Genomic DNA, 21789 nt, shown 5'->3' on the forward strand with positions numbered 1-21789 from the left:
CAGTAGAAGCCCATCATTCCTGCCTTTCCTCACAATGAAATAGGTTTGGGGCTTTGGTGCATCTCCTGATCCTAAATTTCTTTGGTGTGCCCCCTGACCCTGAATTTCCCCATTACCCCTCATTGCTCACTCATATGCCTCAAGCTGTGCCTCTCAGACTCATCTTCCAATTGCTACTAGAGAATAAGGAGTCCCTGGGCTGCACAAACCCCGTCATTAGTAAATTTATCTGATCTCTGGAGGCCTGCACTTCTTTATTCATTTGCACCAAAGTTCATGTATGGTTAACACTCCTGATTGAAGATTCCACAGCTGGTATTAAAAGAGAGACGTAGTTATTCTGCCATCCCAGCCCAATGCCAGAGGAACAAACAGCTGAGTGAGGCAAAGACTACCCTCTTTAAATCTCCTTCTCCTAGAACTTAGTAGATGGACTAGCTCATCATGCTGGACTCAACAGAAGATCATTTACTAATGAGTGGCCAAAAGAAAAGGTCTCTGAGGGCTAGCATGGGTATGCGTCTCATAAGAGGTGATACGTGCCTATATAGCTTCTGTAAAATTCTTACTGGTTGCCTCATATGTTCTCTGACATGAAACACCTAGAATCTTCTTTGTGACAGAAATGTTATTGAGAATTTTAACTTTCAGTTTGCCAGGTCATTTGTTAGGACCTGTGTTTTTAAAAAATCCCTAGGGGTGAGCAGGAGAGAGATAGGATTATCTATATCTTTTAGATGAGCTCAGAGAGTGACTGCCTGGGTTGGCTGGGCTAGACAGCAAGCAGAACTGGGGTCGGAACCCAGGTTACTTCAGCGTTCTCATTGTCCTGTTGGGTCTGCTACCCCAGGGCTCTGGGAGAAGCTGCTTCCTAACCCCTTCTACCTCCGGTCCACCCAAGCGCCAGAACTCTGCAGTCTAGAGAGACCAGTCTTGCAGCTAAACGTCCTAGCCTTTGGGTGGCAGGACCAGAAACCATGGAAAACCGAACCTTTGACAAGTTTGTGCAGCTTTTAGGGAATTATCTCGAAAATACACACTTGGACACGGTGGAGGAGGGCGCAGCAGAAAGAGCGGGGTCAGAGCAAATCTCATGGCTTTGAGTGCTTCTCCGCAGCCCGGACCCACTTGACAGTCTGCTGGGTCTCCACTTCCCCAGTTCCCCAAGTCCGGGGCTGGCCCGCGGGTAGGGGGTACCGGGCAGTAGCCCGGGACGGCGCCTGCCGCTCGAGCCACAGTTCAAAGCGCAGGGGGCGCGTCCGCCGCTCAGCCGGGAATGTCCGGCCGCTTAAAGCGCTCGCCGGCTCTTTTGTTCCCCAGACCGGGCCTCCGGGGAGAGGGGCTGGGGGAGGGGACCGGGAGGGGAGGGAAGGGGGGCGGCGGGCAGAGGGAGGAGGGCGGGGCGGGCGCGGGCGGTGCGAGTGTGGAGCGCGCACCCCGGGCAAGGCTGACAGATCACCGGGGTGGGTGCAAGATGGCGCAAGCGTCGCTCCCCCTGCGCCCCCGGCGCTCCTAGGCAGGCATGTGGCCCCAGCCCGCCGCCGCCCGGGCTCGGCCCCGGCCGGAGCCCCGGCCCCGGCCCCGGCGCCGGCCCCGCGGGACGCTGTGAGCCGCCAGAGGCCCCGGAGCCGCGCGTCGCCGAGCCGAGCGGACCGAGAGCCCCATGGCTGCTCCGCGCGCCGCGCCCCCGCGCAGCCCGCCCGCGCCGCGCCGGCCCCGGCTCCTACTGCCGCTGCTGCTGCCGCTGCTGCTGCCCGCGCCGAGCGACGGTGAGCGCCCCGGGGGCCCGCGGACCGAGCCCCGGGAAGGGCGAGTAGGGAGTAGGTGGGCGCTAGAGGCGGACCTGGGAAGAGCTGCGCAGACCTGCCGGCGGACTCAGGGCCGGAGGGTCTTGCCGGAGAAGGGGAGCCGAGCGGGACGGGGCGGAGCCGGGGGAGAGGGCACTGAAGCCGGTGGCAGGGCAGGCAGGGGGATGCTGAGGACCCGGCTCTGGAAGAGAGACTGCGGTTCAGTGCGCTGCGGCTCCAGGACTCCGGCAGGACGCGAGCCCGGACCGATATGCGAGGAGCGCGGCAAAGCAGGAGCTAGGCGAGCGGGCTGAGTTGGGGAGAGGGGGAAACGAGCCACGGGGCACCGCAGGGCTGAGTCTGTCGGAGTGAGCGAGCCGGGTGGACCAGAGTAGCCCGAGGCTGCTGAGACCGAACGCAGCAGATCGGGCGGGGGGGGGGGGGGCGGAGGCGGGTCCGAGAGGGCACATCCTGGATTTAGAGCTGGGACTGGCACCGGGAGTGCTCAGCGGAGACCAAGGACGGGGACGAAGCAGAGTCCCGGAGGGCCTCGCCAGGGGAGGGGGAGACCCAAGACAGACCCCGCGAGCCGGGGAAGGGGAAGGGGAGCTGACTGAGAGGGAACGAGCGGCGGGGACACCCACGTGCCCGCCCTTCCCCGGAGGGTGCACAGGCGGAGCGCCCCTGTCCCCAGGCTCGGGGGTCCGCCTGCGTTACTGCTCAGAGCTCCGTCATCGCCACCCTTTCCCTCTGTAGCTGTATGGGCCCATCTCACGGGAGAGGAGTGCAAGTCTAGTCCCTTCCCTTCCCACCCCACACACTCAGCGGACACTCGTCCGGGCGGTGTTCTCTCTTCTCTCAGCTCCGGAGAAGAAAGATATCGCGTCCGCATCTACGAGAAGAAACTTTATCCCTCAACAGCTATACCGGGGTTGGGTTGGGGGCTGAGGCGGCTGAAACGCAGGACAGGGGGAGGGTTGGTAGGGGGTCGAAGGGGTGTAAACCCTCAAATGTCTTAAAATATTACATATCCCTGTGTTTGGGGGAATCGTCCGTAACCCCAGCCCCCCTCCTCCTTTCTCCCCACCCACTTTCCATCTCCCCCAACCAGGGAGGGCGCTGGTCTGTTGGGGAGGGGCCAGCTCCAGGATCGCTAGTTCCCTGGAAATGTGACGAGGGCTCTGTGGCTGCCCTTTCAGGCCAGGTGGGTTCATTCCTCCTGGAGTGAAGTTGTAACTGGTCTGGTAAGTGGCTCGTTGGAGAAGTTGGGGACTTGGCGTCACGCCTGGGATTGGAGCGTTTGTCCTTCCTGTCGAGATTCTCCTGATTCCCGGATCACCTTCTTCCCCTTCTCTTCTTCCAGCTGTGTTTTCTTCTACAGGAGTGGTGAGGTCGCTGAGAGTAAAGGTTCTAGAAACCTCCCTGTTCCTGAATTTTGGGAAGTCTGAGTTGACGCTTGGTATCCCCTCAATTCTCCTTATGGCAAAGGCAAAACAGCCAGAACAACCCAAACTCAGAGCATCCTAGGGGAGAAGCAGCCAGGCTGGGCCATAACCTAGCCTGTACCTGGTACCGCACCCACACATCCTGCTCCCTGCCAGGCAACAGACCAGGCCTCAGATGGTTTTGCCAGCAAAAATAAGCAATGATTTATTACTGTCTCACTATACTTTTGCTTAGAACATCTACCTTTTCTCTTTTTTTTTTTTTATCCTAAATGTTTATTTATTTTAAGAGAGAGAGAGAGAGAAAGCCAGGCAGGGGCACAGAGAGAGGAAGAGATTGAATCCCAAGCAGACTCCAAACTGTTGGCACAGAACTCAACATGGGGCTTGAACTCACAAACTATGAGATCATGACCAGAGCCAAAACCAAGAGTTGGAAATTTAATCACCTGAGCCACCCAGGCTCCCAGAACTTCATAGTGACTTTGAATCTGTTCATCTTGTTCAACAACTCTATGATACAAGCCACATTGTGTTCCTGATTTATTTTTTCTTAAGTGTTTATTTATTTATTTATTTGGGGGGTGGGGAGGGACAGAGAGAATCCCAAGCAGGCTCCACATTGTCAGCGCAGAGCCCGATGTGGGGCTTGATCTCAGGAACCCACTGAGATCAGACCTGAGCTGAAATCAAGAGTTGGCCGCTTAACTGATTGAGCAACCCAGGGGCCCCTATGTTCCTGACTTAAACAGATGAGGAATGGGAAGCTAAGACAGGTTGAACACTTTACCTAAGGTCACACCCTGCAAGTCTGTGAGGCTTCAGCATTTAGCCAAAGTGACTGCAAGAGAGGCAGCAGTTGTGTTGCAATCGGTCTTACTTTTGGATCTCAGATTTGTAACTGTTAATTGTGACACCCTGGACAAGTTGCTTAATATCTCTGGACATCAGTTCCTTATCTGTAAAAGAGGGAATGGTACAAATAATCTCTCTCCCTCTCTCTGAGATGGTCTGCTGACTGAGTAAAATACTGCATGAGACGGCACTTTGTAATGCATAAAGTAAGTTCTGTATATAATAGAGATTTCTGTTAGCGTTACAGAAAGGTGGGGTGGGTGTGCAGATCCAGGGAACTTGGAACACCTGTGCATGGAGTTCTCCCTGCCTGTTCATTCGACACTGACCTCTCCTTTTCCTCTCATCTGCCCGGCCCGATACAGGTCTTGGCCACTCTGCTGAACTGGCATTTGCTGTGGAACCAAGCGATGATGTTGCAGTCCCTGGGCAGCCTATAGTGCTGGGCTGCAGAGTGGAGGGGACTCCTCCAGTGCGAATCACCTGGAGGAAGAATGGGGTGGAGCTGCGGGAGAGTACCCACTCCACCTTGCTGGCCAATGGGTCCCTGATGATCCGTCACTTCCGGCTGGATCGGGGAGGCAGCCCTTCAGACGAGGGTGACTATGAGTGTGTGGCTCAGAACCGCTTTGGGCTGGTGGTCAGCCGGAAGGCTCGAATCCAGGCTGCAAGTAAGTGGACACCCTTTACTGTTCTTTCCCAGACTGGGTATCCAGGGTCAGCCTAGGGGTTGGGGGCAGGGGAGCAGTACTGTCAGCCTTGTGGAGGACGGATTTCTTAGCGTGGGTCAGTTAAAAGGTACATAGTAATCATTCGTGGTGGTAGAATTATATCACATATTCTTTCAATTGATTGGAATGTAATTTGACAAGAATGTAGCCAAACACTGTTGCTGGGAGAGGGAGAGAAAGAGGGTGAGCCTTAGCCAATTCTTGGGCTGGTGTGCCTTAGCTTCCCGTATACTGTGAGCACCCAGGCCATTGAGTAGGATTCTCGTGTTTAAAGAAACAATAGTTGGGGCGCCTGGGTGGCTCAGTCAATTCAAGCGTCTGTCCGACTTTGGCTCAGGTCATGATCTCACAGTTAGTAAGTTCGAGCCCCACGTGGGGCTCTGTGCTGACAGCTCGGAGCCTGGAGCCTGCTTCAGATTCTGTGTCTCCCTCTCTCTCTGCTTCTTCCCAGCTTGCACTCTGTCTCTCTCTCTCTCTCTCTCTCTCTAAAGAGTAAGTAAATACTAAAAAAAAGATTTAAAAAAAAAAAAAAGAAAAAAGAAACAATAGTCATACTTTATGGGTGATTTAAGAGAATTTTGAAGGGTGATTTAGCTACATGCCATTTTTAATTATGTGCTGACTTTCAAATCTTTTGGGTAGGATAAGACTCACTATACAGTAGTGATATTCTGAAGCTTGTCCACAATTTGTTTTGCAAAAAAAAATATGGCAGAATAATTTCAGGGTCACCACAATGATGACGTCACTCCCATTCACCTTCGTGCTAATGTACTTGGTTTTTTTTTTTTCAATTTCAGCTTTATTGAGGTATAACTGACAATAGAATTTTAAGAGATTCAAAGCGTACATTGTGGCGACTTGCTATCTGATGTGTTTTGGATGGAGGGAAAAGGCCAGGCAAGGTGTTTCTGTTCTAGAATTGTGCTCGGCTTGCACTGACGGACCACCAGTTGTGATGAAGTGATGGCTGTGCTCTGCTGCCCCGTTCTGCAAAAATTCTGTTGTTCTTTGTGCACACTCGTGGGTGTCTAACCCAGACTTACCTATGGATCTGGTGGGTGGCAGGCTGGGGGGGGTGGGGGCGGGGCGGTCCTGGCTGAGAACTGCTGCTCTTGAGAGAGGGCAAAAGTTTTAGAATTGGTGAGTGTTCTCTGCCCCATAACTTCATACATCTAGGGGAGGGGGTGTCCACTAAAGAGGCTGCTTAAAGAGGCAACACCTTAAAGGTGCTGGTAATAATTCTAGGTAACACTTAGCAAGCACTTGCTGTGTGCTGAGCTCCCTGCCTCAGTGTTTTTACATAAATGATCTCATTCAGTCATCATCGTGGCCCAGGGAGATAGGCAGTTTCTGCCCCCCTTTTACAGGTGACAGCACTGAGACTTAGAGGGATTCCATGACACTGCAGTAGGCCGAGGAGCCGGACTGCAGTCTAGGCTGCCTGAACCCTCCCCCCTCCCCCTGACTCCTGTGGCATGTTGCCTCTTCCCTGGCTGATGGCTGCCGAGTTTCTCCCTGGCTCTGAGGGCATGTGCACAGTTGCTGGGAATGACTGGTGAGTGATGAATCGTTCTGAGGCAGGAGCCCTCTCATTGAGTTTAAGATGCCCCTTTGTTCTAAAGAAGGCTGATCCAGGCCCCCATATGGAGCTCTCTGGACCTTGAGACGGAATCACTTCTGGCTCAGTGACCCCGCAACCCCAGCCCTCGGCGGTGTAGGGAAGGCTGGCGCATCCCCTGAGCAGATGGCTGGGTGTGAGGAAGAGAAGCGTGGACGTGGACACAGGGGTGGGGCCCCCGGGAAGATCTGCCCATGAGAGAAAGGAGATTTCTCAGGGTGATGACCCCCACACTCTCCCTGGCTTGTGTCAACACTGGCCTCTGCATCGCTGGCCTAGAATTCTGGGAGATAAATCCCAGGTGTTTATATATAGCTAATTGTAAATGTGCTTTTCTATAAATGGTAATACCTTCAAGATGTTTGGTTTCCTTAAACTCCCACAGTATCAGAAACTGAGCTGTGGCTCTAGCTGGGGGAAGGGCCGGTGGGTGAGGTCAGCCTAGTTAATCCTTTGGGGTCCTGGGGACAGCTGGGGGGTTGCCTCCAGGCTCTGGCAGTCTGATGCGGCCTCCCTCTCCGCCCCCCCTCCCCGCAAGGCTTGTGACCCCGTGGGGGAATGCTTGGATACCAAGCAACCGGGTGGCTGGATCTCCTTTTCTCACTTCACAAGCTGATGTCCCTAGAAACCTCCAAAGCTGATTAGCTGCCTGAGTTTTCTCCTTTGGTAATAACTCCCTGCCCATGTGCCTGCAGGCACTGCAGATGTTGTGTGACATGGGAGGGTGCCTTGCTGAAAGGTGTGAGGAGCCCTCTGGAGCCCCCTGCTTCTCCTGCCTGCTCCCTGGGGGCTGATGGGGAGGGGCCATGCTAAGCGCGGCTCACAGACACAGTCCGCCCAGCCCCAGCGGATTAGCCTGTCAGGGCAGATAGGGGTCCAGATCTGTGGGGGCAGCCCTGGGGGACATCTGACCTTTGGGCCAAAGGCGACAGCTAGGAACGCCCCCTCTTCCATCCCAGTGGTCTCAGATGCTGTCATTCAAAGATGGCCTGACCAGGGTGGACAACACCGCAGGCTGATCCCTTGAGTGCTTCAGGTCCAAATACCTCCTTTTCAGGATGGAGTGGCTCAGGGCCCTGAGAGTATTCATGAGTCCAGCATGTCTGGGTTCTCTGCCTTGCTGTTCCATGTGCTTACTGTCTGGAGGCTGCAAATTAAGACATTTGTTAGTAATAAGACAGACCCTGGACAAGTTAACCTCTCTGGGGCTCAGTTTACTCACCTGTGAAATGTGCATTTAATCCTACTCTGTGGGATGATTGTAAGGACTAACACACCCCACTATTTGCCTGGCCCATAGGAGGCTCTCAGTAATGGGAGCCAATACTGTAGTCTTCATTTAAAGGCGATTTACCGACATCACCAACAAAAGCAAACTGCCTGACTCTGCGCCCAGCCCCCAGCTTTCTCCCTCACTGGGATTCAGTTAAGAAGTACTCCAGGGAAATCTACCAGGGAGTGGAATTATTGGAGCCAGAGTGCAACTTGTTCTGTTTTAACTCCTTCCTGGTAAGGCCTGGGGATTCTCCCAAACCTCAGAGTGTGGGCCTCAGAGTGCGGGCTGAAGCTGGGTTGGCCTGTGAGACCCTCTGCCATCCCTCTGGAGGGCTCTGGGGAAGGCATGTGCATCACCTGACCCAGTGGGAATATGTGCATTGGCTCTCACCTGTTGAGGTCTGTGCCCCTGGATGACCCCAAAGTGGGATGGGCTATGGGGAGTCCAGGCAGCTCAGTCCATGGAGTATGCTCTTGATCTTGGGGGCGTGAGTTCGAGCCGCACGTTGGGTGTAGAGATATTTTAAAAATAAAGTATTTTTTTAAAAAGAGAGAGATAAATGGGCTAGATACAAGGAGGGGAGATGATTGGAGCACCCACCCCCCACTGATATTCTCAGTCCCTGCCTTCACTTCCTGGTCTCAGGTCCCTTGGAGAATTGGAGCAAAGATCTATATGATCTAGACCAGGACTTCTCAAATCTTACTCTGCCCATGAAGTACCCAAGAAACTTGGCAAAATTCATATTTTGAGTCAGTAGGTCTAAGCCAAGGCCTGGGGTTCTGCATTTCTAACAAGAGCCCAGATGAAGCCGACTGACGCTGCCAGTCCAAGGTGCTAGAGCAGAGCCCACCCCCAGGTCATGATCACTGCGGGGGAGGGGGCAGGTATGTGGGTGGCACAACAGTTGGGAGAACACGGGTGCAGGGCCAGACTTTGAACCCCAGCTCTGCCACTCACTGATGAATTACTGACCCTCTTGAGCCTTTGTGCCCTCATCTGACAAAATGGTCACAATCTCATCAGCCTATCAGGGCTACTGGAGGATCAAATGAGGTGATGGATATAAACCTCTGGCACAGGGCCTGACACCTAGAAAGTGATCATCAAGTAGTACTGTTAGTGCTAGGTAAGTGACCACTAATTTAGGGTGTGGCCCAGCCTATCTCCATGGTGGCCAGGTTCTCAAAGAGCCAGGATGGCCTCCCTCCCAGCCTGGGGCTGTTCAGCCTGGGTGGGCCCAGCGGTGGTTGTGAGGGTGGGCCGTGGAAGCAAATATACCCCAACTGGACGGACTTGGGCAAGTCACTTAACCTCTGGGAGTCTTTATTTTATAGATATAATATATACTTTTTTATCTTTTTAAATTCCAACACAAGTTGTTTACACCCCACTTCTTATTTTATTTTTTTTAACGGTTTTATTCATTTTTGAGAGACAGAGTGCAAGAAGGGGAGGGGCAGAGAGAGAGGGAGACACAGAATCTGAAGCAGGCTCCAGGCTCTGAGCTATCAGCACAGAGCCCGACTCGGGGCTTGAACCCATGAACCATGAGATCATGACCTGAGCCAAAGTCGGATGCTTAACTGACTGAGCCACCCAGCCTTCTCTCCACTTTTTTTTTAAGTTTATATATTTACTTTTTAGAAATCTCTACACCCAACATGGGGCTCGAACTCATGACCTGGAGATCAAGAGTATCATGCTCTACCAATTAAGCCGGCCAGGTGCCCCCTTAACCTCTCAGAGTCTTTATTTTTTTTAATATTTATTTATTTAGGGTGGATGGAAGCAACAGGGGCAGAGAGAAGGAGAGAGAGAATCCAAAGCGGGCTCCGTGCTGTCAGCACAGAGCCTGACATGGGACTCAATCCCACGAACTGTGAGATCGTGACCTGAGCCAAAATCTAGAGTCAGAGGCTTAACCTACTGAGCCACCCGGGCAACCCCCTCTCACGGTCTTTAAAATAGGGGAAATAGTGCTTACCAAGGAGGAATGTTGTGAGGATTACCCATGTTAGTATGGGTAAAGAACTTAGCACAGTGCAGGGCACCTAGAAAATGTTCCTTAAATGTTAACATTGTGATTCTGAGAAATGAGAAGTTCTGGGGTGCCTGGGTGGCTCAGTCAGTTAAGCGTCCGACTTCCACTCGGGTCATGATCTTGAGGTTCATGAGCTCGATCCTGGCACCGGACCATCTGCTGTCAACATAGAGCCCACTGTGGATTGTCTGTTCCCCTCCGCCCACCCCCCCCCCACTACTGTACTGTACATTTAAAAATGGTTTAAATTACTAAAAATAAAAATATTAAATGAGAAGAAGAAATGCGAAGTTCTAAGCTCCTCTAGTTGTGGTGATTCCAGGAAGGCCCCTGGTTTAGCCCAGACTCCTAGAAAGAGGCTGTGGGGGGTGGCAAGAGAGAGAAAGTCCAAGTCTAGGTTCCTGCTGCCTCCATCTCAGGGAGGCACTTACCTCTCAGGCCCCCAGGTACCTACTTCTAAAGTCCGATTCATTCTCAACCAGGCTGAGGGAAAGTGGTTTAACCAGCTACTCTGGAACCCTCTTTCAGCAGCAAGATCCACGGTTGTGTGCATCTGGGGAAGGGTCAGAGTCTAGATCTGTGGAGCCAGGTTGTGGGGGCAGGGGGTGGGAGAACTATGGGCTGGAGCTACTGGGGAGTACAGCTTATGCGGGGAGGTGGGGCTCAGTGTATTTAGGGGAGGGGACCCTGGAGTGTTTCTGGGGAGGGCAGTGGCTGTGGAGGGAAGTGGTTTCTGGCACAGTGGCAGGTAACCTCAGAGGCCTGTGTCACCTGGAGGCTGTATGCTCGGACCTGGGGTATGGAACCCAAGCTTTTTCTCCTCCTTGAAGGGCAGCTCGGCCGAGGCAGCCCTGAGGAAGCCTCCCCACTGCCTCTCAAACACAGACATCTGCCCACCTGGTAGAGCAGAACCAGGTGTTGCTGAAACGTCACTGGTGTGATGAGGAGATGAATGACAATGACTAGGCCTGCTCTGGTACAATGCCAGGCAGCTCGCCCATAACCATGCCAGAGGTCGTTGCAAATGGCCAAAAGTCAGGCCCTTTTACCCAGTGATGAGGAGATGAATGACAATGACTAGGCCTGCTCTGGTACAATGCCAGGCAGCTCGCCCATAACCATGCCAGAGGTCGTTGCAAATGGCCAAAAGTCAGGCCCTTTTACACACCCGTCAGCACGCCGCACTGACACTCCTCTGACACTCCTAAGAAGCCGTGAGGTGTGATGGCAAGGCCCTTGCCCGGACACCAGGAGTCCTGCGTGGCTCTGGGCAATCACTCACCCTCTCTGGGGTTTGTTTTTCTCATTGTAGAGTTGAGTGGTTGGACTCAGGTTCATCTCAGCTCTAAGGTGTTAAGGCTTCCTTGCCATGCATGCAGCCGGTCCTTGGGACACACTTGCCTCTGCTGGGCCTTTTCCCGGTCCATTCTTGCCCCTATTTGTCCCTTACCCAACCCCTCCCCAAAGACCACTTAGCTTACAGTAATTCTTCTTCCCCCTCCTAAGGCGGCGGGGGGGGGCAGAGGGGGGAGCGGTGGCAGCACAGTATTTGCGGTCTGTGGCATTCAGGCCCAACCTCCCTTTCAGTGATGGCTGCTTACATTGTTAAGTAACTGTTTTGGGGCTGGGTATTCCATCTGTCTCCTCGACTAGATTTTAAGCTCCTAAAGGGCTTCTCTTTTGTATTTCTCACGTCCCCTGCCTGTGGAGCTTGGTAAAAACTAAATGGACATGTGGCTCTCCGGGTGGAAAGCTCTGTCTCTCTTGTTTCTCTTGCCGCTTCTCTTTTGCTTTCTCCCTCTCTCTCTGTCTCTTCTGGCTTTGTAATTGATAGCATAGCTCAAAGGAACAGAAGCTTGTGAACAGGGCGGATCGGCAGGGGAATATAACACACTCAGGGCACGATCAGGGGGTGGTTGCTGCTGCATGTTTATCTCCAGAGGAGCTGAGACTCTTCCTCGCCAGATGGGGCATGAAGCAGAGACCATACTGCTCGGTACCCTTCATGCCTGGGTCTCGGGGTCTCCTGCCTTGGACTTTATTCCCTGGCAGGATGAGGCCCCTGTCCCTAGCCACACTGGCCCCAGCTGAGGGGGGAGAGCCCCGCTCACCCCCACCCGCAGGACTTGAATGTGGAAGTCGAATGCTTCTGGTTCCCACACCTTGGCTCCACTGTCGCAGGCAGCCAGCTGGCCCCTTGAACACAATGTGCAAATCTCCTCTGTTCCTGTTCCCGGCATTGTCCGTGGCTGGGCGCCTTGGCTGGGAATGCAGGCCGGTGAATAGGAGAGGCATTTGCAGCCTGCAAATGAAACAGGCCCCCAGCCCCCCTTAACCCCCTGTCCCCTCCCCACCCCCAGGGAGAAAGGACTTTTTCACTCCTGGCTTTCTTGTATTGCCTTTCCCTCTCCTCTCTAGAGTCCCTGCGGGTGTGTGTGTGTGTGTGTGTGTGTCCATGTAAGAGAGAGAGAGAGAGAGAGAGAGAGAGAGAGAGAGAGAGAGAGACTTTTCATAGCAGCTTGAAGGCTGTTCTACACAGCCTTCAAAAAATTAGAATGGAACAGAAGGGCACCCAGGATGGAAAACCAAAGAGCTCACTGTTGTCTTTGTTTAAACAGGACCAAGTGATTCCAAAAGTGTCTGCCTTGTGTAAATAACCTATGGCACCCTAAGATTCTCTGGCCATAGCCTTGTTGCAATAAGGAATGTAGACATCAGTAGTGTGTGTGTGTGTGTGTGTGTGTGTGTGGCCACCTGGAGCTGTGTGGGTACCTGAGCATACAGGTGCGTGCCTGAAGGATGTGCATGGGGCCCAAGATTGGCGTCTATCTCTTCTCTAAGGGCTTTGCTGTGGGAATCCCACTTCCCTTGGACATTGTGGCCAGACTGGAAGGCGAGAGTGGACAGGACAGGACAGGTGCAGGGCAGGAGGTAGTGGTAGCCAATTTGTAGGTCCTGTGAAGACTGATACTTACCCAGCTGACTGAAGTGAGAGAAGAGGGAGGCAAGTCCTGGGTCATTGGTGGAGGGTGAGGGCTTACCTTATGGGTGTGCGGTCACAGCTATAGCACCTTGGGAGCCTACACCGTGCTCTTATTTATTCATTAGGTAGGTGCCAGCAATCTGGCTGCGATAGAGCCTGCTGGCCTGTGCTGCTCCTTACCCCCACAAAGCACTGCTCTTTGATTTCTGGGCTTGTTCCCCTGGCCCCCAGCTTTGTCCAGCCTGCTCCAAGAAATGCTCGCTCTTTGTGATGGCCCTCAAATATAAGGGAAGGACAGAAAACAGATGGGAGCAGCCCCAGTGGCTTCCTGAGGAGGGGTGCCTGGACACGTGATATCGGGACCAGTGAAGGTGGGAAGGCAGGGGTTGAGCAAAGGTGGTTGGCCAGACCCCAGGCCCCAGGGAGATGGAGGGAGTTGGAGAGTGTAGGCTTAATAGCAGCCAGACAGCCACCTGATTCAGGCCCAGGGAGGGAAATTGGATGCCAAGGGCTCACATCCCAGCTTCTCCCACCCACTTTTGTCTATCTCATCTCTGGATCTTGGTTCAGTGCCCTTTGACACTCTTCCACAAACTGCCCTCCACCTCTGCCTTCTTGTGAGGCCACGCCTAGGGTCTTTGTCTTTATCACCCCTCAGCCCTTGCTTCTTCTGCCCTGTCCTTTCTCCAACTCCTCTCTCTATTGTTCTGTCCTTCTTCCTGCCTCTTTCTCCAATTGTGGCAATTCCTGCATCCACCATCCCTTGCTGTGCTGGGAGAGAGATCCCTCTGTTTCGGGAGCAAAAGTAGGTGAGCGCAGGCCTGGGCACAGAACAAAGATAGGAAGAGGAGAGGCTGAGAGGATGAGGTTCGAAGATGACCCCAAAGGAAAGGGTCCATGGCCTCCCCAGCAAGCCAGACCCCCCCCTGGGGGCAGACCTTCCCTGGGAGGAATCTGAGAACACTGGCCCCTGCTTGGGGCCTGTCTCTGAGCCCGGACACTGACCACGGTGGGTGGTGGGGGCAGCCCTAGGCTGCTCTCTGGAATGCTGGTGTTGGGTTGCAGTGCAGATGCGAGCAGTGATAATGGGCAGGAACTGGACTTTCTGGTCTGGCTGCTGCCCCAAGGCCATTGGAATGTGAGGGGGGACTAGCAAGAGGCTCCAGGGCCCTAGAGTGGGCAGACGGAGACCAGACCACCTAAATGGAGAGGAGGGGCAGACCACCGTGAGAGAGAACCAATCCTAGCTCTTTCACTGAGTTGCAGGCTACAGCAAAAGAACCCTTAAATTCCCAGCCTGGCTAGGACCTTGGCGGGCTTCCCAGCCTCCAGTGGGATCACAGGCATCCAGAGCAGTAAGACAAACTCTGGAGCTCATCTAGTCCAACCTTGTCATTTTACAGACTTGAAAACTGAGTCCCCAAGGAGGTAACCTGCCCAAGGACATGGCTCGTCCTCCAGCCTGGGCAGGTTAGAGGACCTCTTGGGTGTGTCATACCTCTCGCCTTCCCAGGTGCCTCTCTAGTTGGGGAAGGGAGGGATCTTTTTATATGCTCCTCCCCAAGGGGAAACTGGTACACATATATGTATATTTCCGTTTTTCTTGCGTCCTGCCCTGCCCCAGGGGCAGTTGTAGTTCTGGATGTGAGCGTTAACCAGCAAACCTTGGGTGTGGGCTCCTGACATCCATGGTGTATTTCAGGGGCCTCCAGGTTTCCAAAGCACATTGGGCGCTGAGCTGAGTGATTTGAGGGCTACCTGTGCTGGCACTTGTGGTGAACTAACTAGTAGAAGTATTGCTAGTAATTTGGGGGCTGTGCTGTCCTGAGTCCTTTATGTGTTAACTTACTTAATTCCCACAACATTTGCATTGATAGGTATTACTAGTCCTATTTTACAGATGAGTAAACAGAAGGCCAGAATGGTTAATTAACTTGCTCAAGGGCACACAGTAAGTAAGGAAGCTGGGATTTAAACCCAGGTCTCCCTGACCCAAAGTTCAATGGCCTGAGGATCCTTAGAGGGGACTAGAGTCCCTTGAGAACATAATCAGAATTAATGCCTCAGAAATAGAGCTGGGTACTAGGGCACATACAGGGTGGAGGCAAGGAGTGTTGGGAGCAGAGAACAGCTTTGAACCCTGGCCAAAGTGGGAGCCACTTTCAGGTGGGCCAGGCGGGGCTCCATGCCCCCCACCCCCAGTGGCTGCTGGAGGCCCATGGTGTGGTGGGCCAGTTAGGCTGTGAGGCTCTGTTGCCCCAGATTGTCTGGGGCAGGGTGCAGGGTGCAGGGTACAGGTTCCTGCAGGGAAAGGAAGTTGGGAGGGTGCTGGGGCTGCTGGCGGTGGAGGTGGGAATTGCCTCTTCCCGAGGAGGAAAGACAAGTTACCCTCCCCCGTGGGGCCCCCTCAGCTCCCTTTCCCTTTCTTGTTTCCGCATAATGACGCTGATTGCTCCACATCTGTCATAATTACTCTTTGTTTGAAAATTCAGAACAAATCACAGGAGAGGAACTGGTGTGGCTAGAGAAGGATCTGTCTCCCCAGGGGTCCTGTTGGAGGGGGGGAGGAGGAGTAGAGAAGAGCCATAATCAGCCTCCAGGAGCCAGGCTGCTGATTGTCCTTGTGCTGTCCCCTTGCTTGGGCAAGGTGGCCTAAAGCCTCATGGAGTTCCACGCCATCCCGCTCCCCAACCCAAGGCTTCGGGCCCCTGCCTGCTGTGGTGGCTGGGGGAATCTGCCCCCACCCCAGCCGGGAGGAGGGGTCTGCGTTTGGGCCCCTGACCTCCTGGCCTGAGGAACAATGGGTTGGATGGCAGGCTTTCCGTGGCAGGCTTCTTGGTAACCCGAGCAGCACAGCAGGAGGGGCAGGCTGTGCCAGCTAGAAGGGTGCAGGGGACCTTACAGGCAAGGGGAGTGGGACAGTTGTTGCTGGGGTCCTTGGGGACAGGTCTTGGGGTGACAGCCAAGAACAGGGGACGGGTACTTCCAGGAAGCACAAAGCCAGATCCTCTTGGGAATCCAGCAGCGGCCCTGGGCACTCAATGCTTCCTCATAACAACTCTCTGGCAACCTGGCTTCTGCTGAGTTCTGGTTCCTGCTCCTCCTCCCCAGCCTATAGGCTCTTGGTTTGGGGAGGCTGGTAACTCCTGGGGCATGTGCTCTGGCCTGTGGCCCTGCCTGTCATGGGCATGTCCTTTCCCAACCTAGCCCCTTCCCACCTGGGATTGTGCCTGCCAAAGACTGCACAATTTTGTGGGGAGAAGTCAAGGACAACCTAGAATTCGTCCCCAGACCCCACCTGTAATAAAACTCCACTTGCTCTCCACCATGGGACCGTGGTGGGACTACAGACACACCCTGGAGCTGGAGGAGCTCCAGTGACAAAGAGCTGGAGCCAGTGACAGATGCAGATAGATGTGCACTGAGGCCTGGCTCTGGGTTCAAGCTTTCTTCCTTCTCTTAAAGCTGCTGGGCCTCAGTCTGTCTTTGTGGGAAAGGGGAGGGAGCACTGCCCTGCCTGGTCTTTGAAGGGGAGAGAATGGGTAGGATCCAGGCATTTGTGGAGTGTAGGGTCCTGCCCTCCCTCCCCACCCACCAAAGGAGGCACCCTTTATTCAGGCTTTAGTGGGCTTTGGTGTCAGCAAGGCAGAGGAGCTGGAGGGGAAGGCTGAAGACAGGGCCCCAAAGGAGATGCCTGGTTTGGACTGGTTTGGAGGGGACACCTCCGGGCCCCACTGCTGATTGAGGGTCATGAACATGCTTGGAGTGCTTGGATCCACTCAGACACCATTGTCCTTACTTCCGTGCCCTCCCTGGATCCCACCTCCAGCTTTTAAAATCTAAGTGTTCAACTCATCCCGGTGTGACTTTGGACCCATCAGTTCCTTGGCCTCAGTTTCCTCATAGGTGGAAGGTGGTGTGACAAGCACCAGATTAAAAGATTCCTCAAGTCCCTTCTCACTTCTGAGGCTCGGAGACACTGACTTGATTTTGTCTTGCACAGCGTCCCTCCTCCCAACCCTTCCCCTCCGTGCCCCTCTCCAGGCTCGCCTCAGTTCTCTCCTCCACCTCCCTCTCGCTAGGGCCCTCCTGGCGCGCCAGGACTGGCCGCCTCCATTTTTAAATGTCAGGATCAAAGTTTGGCAGAAAAACTCTCCGGCCGTTCTCCCCAGCTCCTGCCTACCCCCCCACCCCCACCCCTACCCCTCGCTCCTGCCCGCGCACGTGTCCCAAGACCCTGGACTGCGGGCCGGCCCAGCAAACTTCCCGAGGCGCGCGCGCTCCAGGAGCCCGGCCGCGCGCAGGGACCGGCTCCCCGCCTCGCCTCGGGACGAGCGCAGTGTCACGAGAGGAGGAGGGACTTCCCCACCCCGGGCGCTCAGCTTCTCGCCCACGCCGGGCCGGGCGGGCGGCAGAATCAATGTGCATTCAATTAACCCCGCGCCGCGCAGTCGCCGGCTGCCGAGGCACAGTGCCCGATGTGTCTGTGTGGGTGTGAGTGAGGACATGCGTGCGGGTGCAAGTGTGAGCGTACGTTGTCTGTGAGTGTGAGGGCACTCTCACTTTCAGGACCCGGTGCCTCGGGCCGCTACCCGCCCTCCCCCCTCGCACTGGGCTGCCGTGGCCAGGATGGGAAGGGACATTTGACTTGGGAACTTGGGAACTCGCCCCTACCAACTTGGAGCCTGGAACTGGTCTGGGGGCGTGACAATGGAGAATAGTGGAGGTCTGGAGGTCCCCCGCACCTCCTCCCCATCATCTTGGGGTTTTAACCAGGGATTTTTTTTTTTTTAATTTTTTTTCCAACGTTTTTTATTTATTTTTGGGACAGAGAGAGACACAGCATGAGCGGGGGAGGGGCAGAGAGAGAGGGAGACACAGAATCGGAAACAGGCTCCAGGCTCCGAGCCATCAGCCCAGAGCCTGACGCAGGGCTCGAACTCACGGACTCACGGACCGCAAGATCGTGACCTGGCTGAAGTCGGACGCTTAACCGACTGCGCCACCCAGGCGCCCCTAACCAGGGATTTTTGACAAGGAGCTAGAGCTAGACAAAAGTTTGTGGGCAAATCTTTAAACGGGCCAGTTCTAGGAGGGAAAGGAAGCAGAGAAGGTCCCAGAGCCTTTGCAGAAGGGCGGACTTGAACACAGGGATGCGTGCTTGGTACCCTGACAGTGCTTGGGAGTGTTTGCACCCCAGGGTAGACAGGAATGGGGAGTGGGTCAGCTCTCCGGGTGTTGCTCATTCACACTCACTCTACTTTCCACTCTCCCCCAGCCTCCCACCTTGTTTCTCATAGGACTGCTGTGGGAACTGAGGCCCAGAAAAGGCCTTGCCCCAAGTCCTGGGTGTACACAGCTGGGACACAAGGGGTCTGATGTTCTTTCCAACATGCTGATTGGCCAAACAGGATTTGGGCTCTAATTCAGAGCCGAGATCTTAGGAAATTGAAATCCAGTATTTGGCTTGTGATAAACAATTCTTGGATCTTTTTCTGCCACCTTCACATCTGGTTTGTTTTTTCCTCAAATCTCCTTTGGGGTCACTGTTTTGTCCCTTACATTCTGGCTTATATGGAATGTCCCCCTCTTTTCTGCAATAATTCAATTCACCCTAACTTTTTGAAGTCCCTTAAAATTGTATTTCAAACCTCAAGCACCTTAGAGAAGCCCTAATTTAGTCTCCCTCGCAGATTGGGTTAGAATATTCTTGATTCCATTATGTCAGATCACCAGTCATATCACATAGAATAAGCCTCACGATTGAGCCTATTTGATATTCCTGCTCTCCTGTGTTGCTGGTTTTGCTTCTCAAATCAGTCATTTTCCCACCAAACTGTGACAAAAATCAAAATCAAGCAAGCTGGCAAGTGTACCATGGATGGGATCAAGGCTTTCCTGAAATAAAACAATGCAGTGTTTAGTACATCAATTAAAGAAGCATTCATGGGGCTGTTTGCCCAGCTTTGTGTTTTGGAGGTGGGAGGAATTAGGAGACGTACCTGTCCATTCTGGGACAGTTAGTATATAGCTTGTCCCTCCCACTGGTCTACAAACTCTTTGAGGGGAGGGACTAGCTCCTCTGTGCATCCTTAGTGCTGAGCACAGTGCTTGGCCTAGAGTTGGTGCCCAATGAGGGTAAAAGACTGGGGAGCCACAGATACATGAAATGGGAGGCTAGGAATACCTCCTGCCTGCTAGGAGTCACTTATCCTCTGGGGCCCAACAGCCAGGGTTGGAGGAGGACAGATAAAGTTAAATCAGGGATTATTCCTCCAGAGCCTAAAGGTGTGGTTTTGCCTAAGCCATTCTCCACTACCTTCTGAGTCCCTCTCGTCAGGAGGTGAGAGTGGTCCTGTCTGCGTCTGTGTCCTATGTCTCCCATCCCAACCTCTTCTGGTCTTAAAGGGCACCCCTATCTCCCTCCTCTGTTCCCTTCCTTGAAACATCCAACTTCTAAGATCCCACCGCTTGCCACCTAGGGGAAGTGAGAGAGACCCAGGTGTTACTACTTAGTGTGACTCGAAGGGCTTGGCCTGGCAAGTTCACACCTTGGTCTTGCCACCACAGGAGAGGTGGCTACCAGGTACTGGGTACTTGGTCCTCGGTCACCTGAGGGTGGGACACCCTCCCAGGCAAGCTGGAGAAAGTCCCAGGATGCCAGACCAGTGGCTTTACTCCCAAAAGAGCTAACAGGCCATGCCAGGTTCTCTGCTAACCAGCATCCTTCTGCTGTCCAGCTTCCTGTGCTTCCCGAACTTTGGAAGAGCTCTCCCTGCATGTACATGCCAACCTTCCTGTTATCTTGAAAAGTCATAACCATGATAACAAAGTCCCTGTGAATATTCACATGTGGGAATGGATAAGGGGAAAAAGGCACACTGTCATTATTATACTCATTATCTTTCTATCAGAAGTCTCACCCGTGGAGCGTTATTTTTAAAGTTGCTTACGGTGTTCGGTTTGGGGAAAGAAGAGATGTGAAGAGAAATAGGCTTCCTTTAAAAGCACTTTTTCAGTTAAAAGTATTGAGTCTCTAATTTGGGCCTGGAGGCTCCTCTCACTTTTTGAATAGTGGATCATTTTCCAAAGTATAATTTATCTGGGGATTAGACATTCAGGCATTCTGGCTGAAATCTGGGCAAACCATAAAGGCACACGTATAGGGATAATTATATTTGTAGTTTCTGTTTGAATGGTCATTTTAGTCTTTTAAAATGAAGCTAGTGGCCTGTATAGCATTAGAATGATGTTTGATCTGCTAACTACTTTTTTTCCCCCTTTCAAGTTTTTATTTAAATTCCAGTTAGTTAACTGGTATTAACTGCCTTTTGTTTCCTTGGATAAGTCCTTTTTTCCCTCTAGATCAGGGGACTTGAAGCATCATTCCTTAGAGTCCCTGGGTCTGTGGAGGGGGCACAGGGGCTGGAGGTGGGGAAGGGGGGGGGCAGATTGGTGGGGCTTCAGGCCTCCCACATTGACCCCATCCACAGCAGCTCTGCTTTATCTTCTTGTTGTTTTGAAGTTCTCTAAATCAATTAACTAGGCAGATCAACTAACTAGGCAGATTGGCCTAAGCAGGGAGTAGTTCAACAGCAGCAGGTGCTGTGATGCCTAGCAAGCTTAGTTCTAGAGCCTTAGGCAGAAAAAATATGACTTTAACATAAAGATTTAGGAGAATTATAAAGAAAAACATTCTGACCACATCCAAGGGGATGACCAGGGTTAGATTAAACCTTGATTCAGGATGGTGTCAGAAAAACAGTGAGCTATGCTTAGATTTTCCTCTCCTTTAAAAGCATGCTTTTCATGTATCCCTGTTACAGCTAGTACTTGTTAACGTTAAATAGGGTTGGTGGGTCAGAGCAAAGAACAGTTTTGACTCAACAAGTGTTTTTCATTCTTTAATTTTATTCTCAAATAAGTGGATGAATGGGTAAGTAGATGGTTGGTTCTGTTAGAGAGTCTGGCTATGGGCTGCCTATAACGAATTTATAATCTAGTTTATAGTCTATTTTATAATGTAGACAATTAGAAAAGACTGCAGCCTCAGAAGGAGCTCTATGATATGCACCAAATGAGTGGTGCTAACTGGTTCAGCCCAATAGCCTACTGTTGATCAGGGCAACGGACCGGACCCTTTTATCATTTGATAAGCCTGATAGGACATCGAAGCATATGTATAACATTCTTCCTTCAGGCAGAAAGAGTCTAAGATCCCATCAGAAGGGATGAGGAAGTATGTGCTTCCAGGAAAAGGAAATGTGGAATTGAGGGATATTAAAACAGCTCATTTCTCCTATCAACAAATCTCAAAGAGCATCTATCTATCTTGTACCTACTTGCCTCTGAGCTAAGGACTCAGGGATAGAAAGATAAGACATTTCCTGATGTTGAAGGATATAATTTTCTGCTCCCTCCCCACTAAAAAAAAACCCACCTTACTTGGTGGTGATGATAAAGAGAAGGAAGCCTGATAGAGCCCACCCACATCTGTTGAATGGGTCAGCATGCTCATCTGCTTGCCCATCTGCATGGTCATTTCCTTTAGTCCTGATTTCTCAGCTGAGTTACCTTATATCCTTATACCTAAAAGATGGGGGAGATTGCCTGAGGCAAGTAGGGTTTCTGATGTTGAGTGGGTTTCCTTGCAGCTGTAACTGCAGTCTTAACCCATCAGCCCACCACTCTCCCTGACTGAGAACAGTAGCCTCCTTGCACGGGGCACTCCGTCCCGACCCCAGGGTCTGGTTTTGCAGACCCTCTATAATTCGGACCTGTCCTTTCCAACCATTTCCCTCTTCCTCCCTGAGGAGGCCAGTCCCTCCATCAGTCCAGGCTCCCCACAGCTCATCTCCCTTCCCATTCTCTCCGGAGTCTTCCTCTCGCGCCTCCTGTAATCGTCTCTCCAGCCACCGCCCCGAAATTCCCCAGCCCTGTGGGTTGATGGCACACAGCTGGGCACCGAGGTGCGGAAATAGCTGCTCCCTCGACAGTTGTCTCACGCGTTCCCAACGATGTCTAATCAGGTTGGTGGGCGCAGGGCC

General features: G+C 52.9%; 1 protein-coding gene across 1 annotated transcript in view; it reads left to right on the plus strand.

Moving 5' to 3' along the window:
- The first annotated feature begins 1663 nt into the window (after positions 1–1663).
- The window catches only part of IGDCC3 (immunoglobulin superfamily DCC subclass member 3), a 40698-nt gene continuing 20572 nt past the window's right edge, over positions 1664–21789 (plus strand). Inside the window, exons 1-2 of the mRNA XM_042941688.1 lie at positions 1664–1769; positions 4453–4758. Of these exons, the coding sequence (XP_042797622.1) occupies positions 1664–1769; positions 4453–4758 (412 nt within the window). The remainder of the gene's footprint in view (positions 1770–4452; positions 4759–21789) is intronic.

Source organism: Panthera leo, chromosome B3 (assembly GCF_018350215.1).
Source record: "Panthera leo isolate Ple1 chromosome B3, P.leo_Ple1_pat1.1, whole genome shotgun sequence".
Lineage (NCBI taxonomy): Eukaryota > Metazoa > Chordata > Mammalia > Carnivora > Felidae > Panthera > Panthera leo.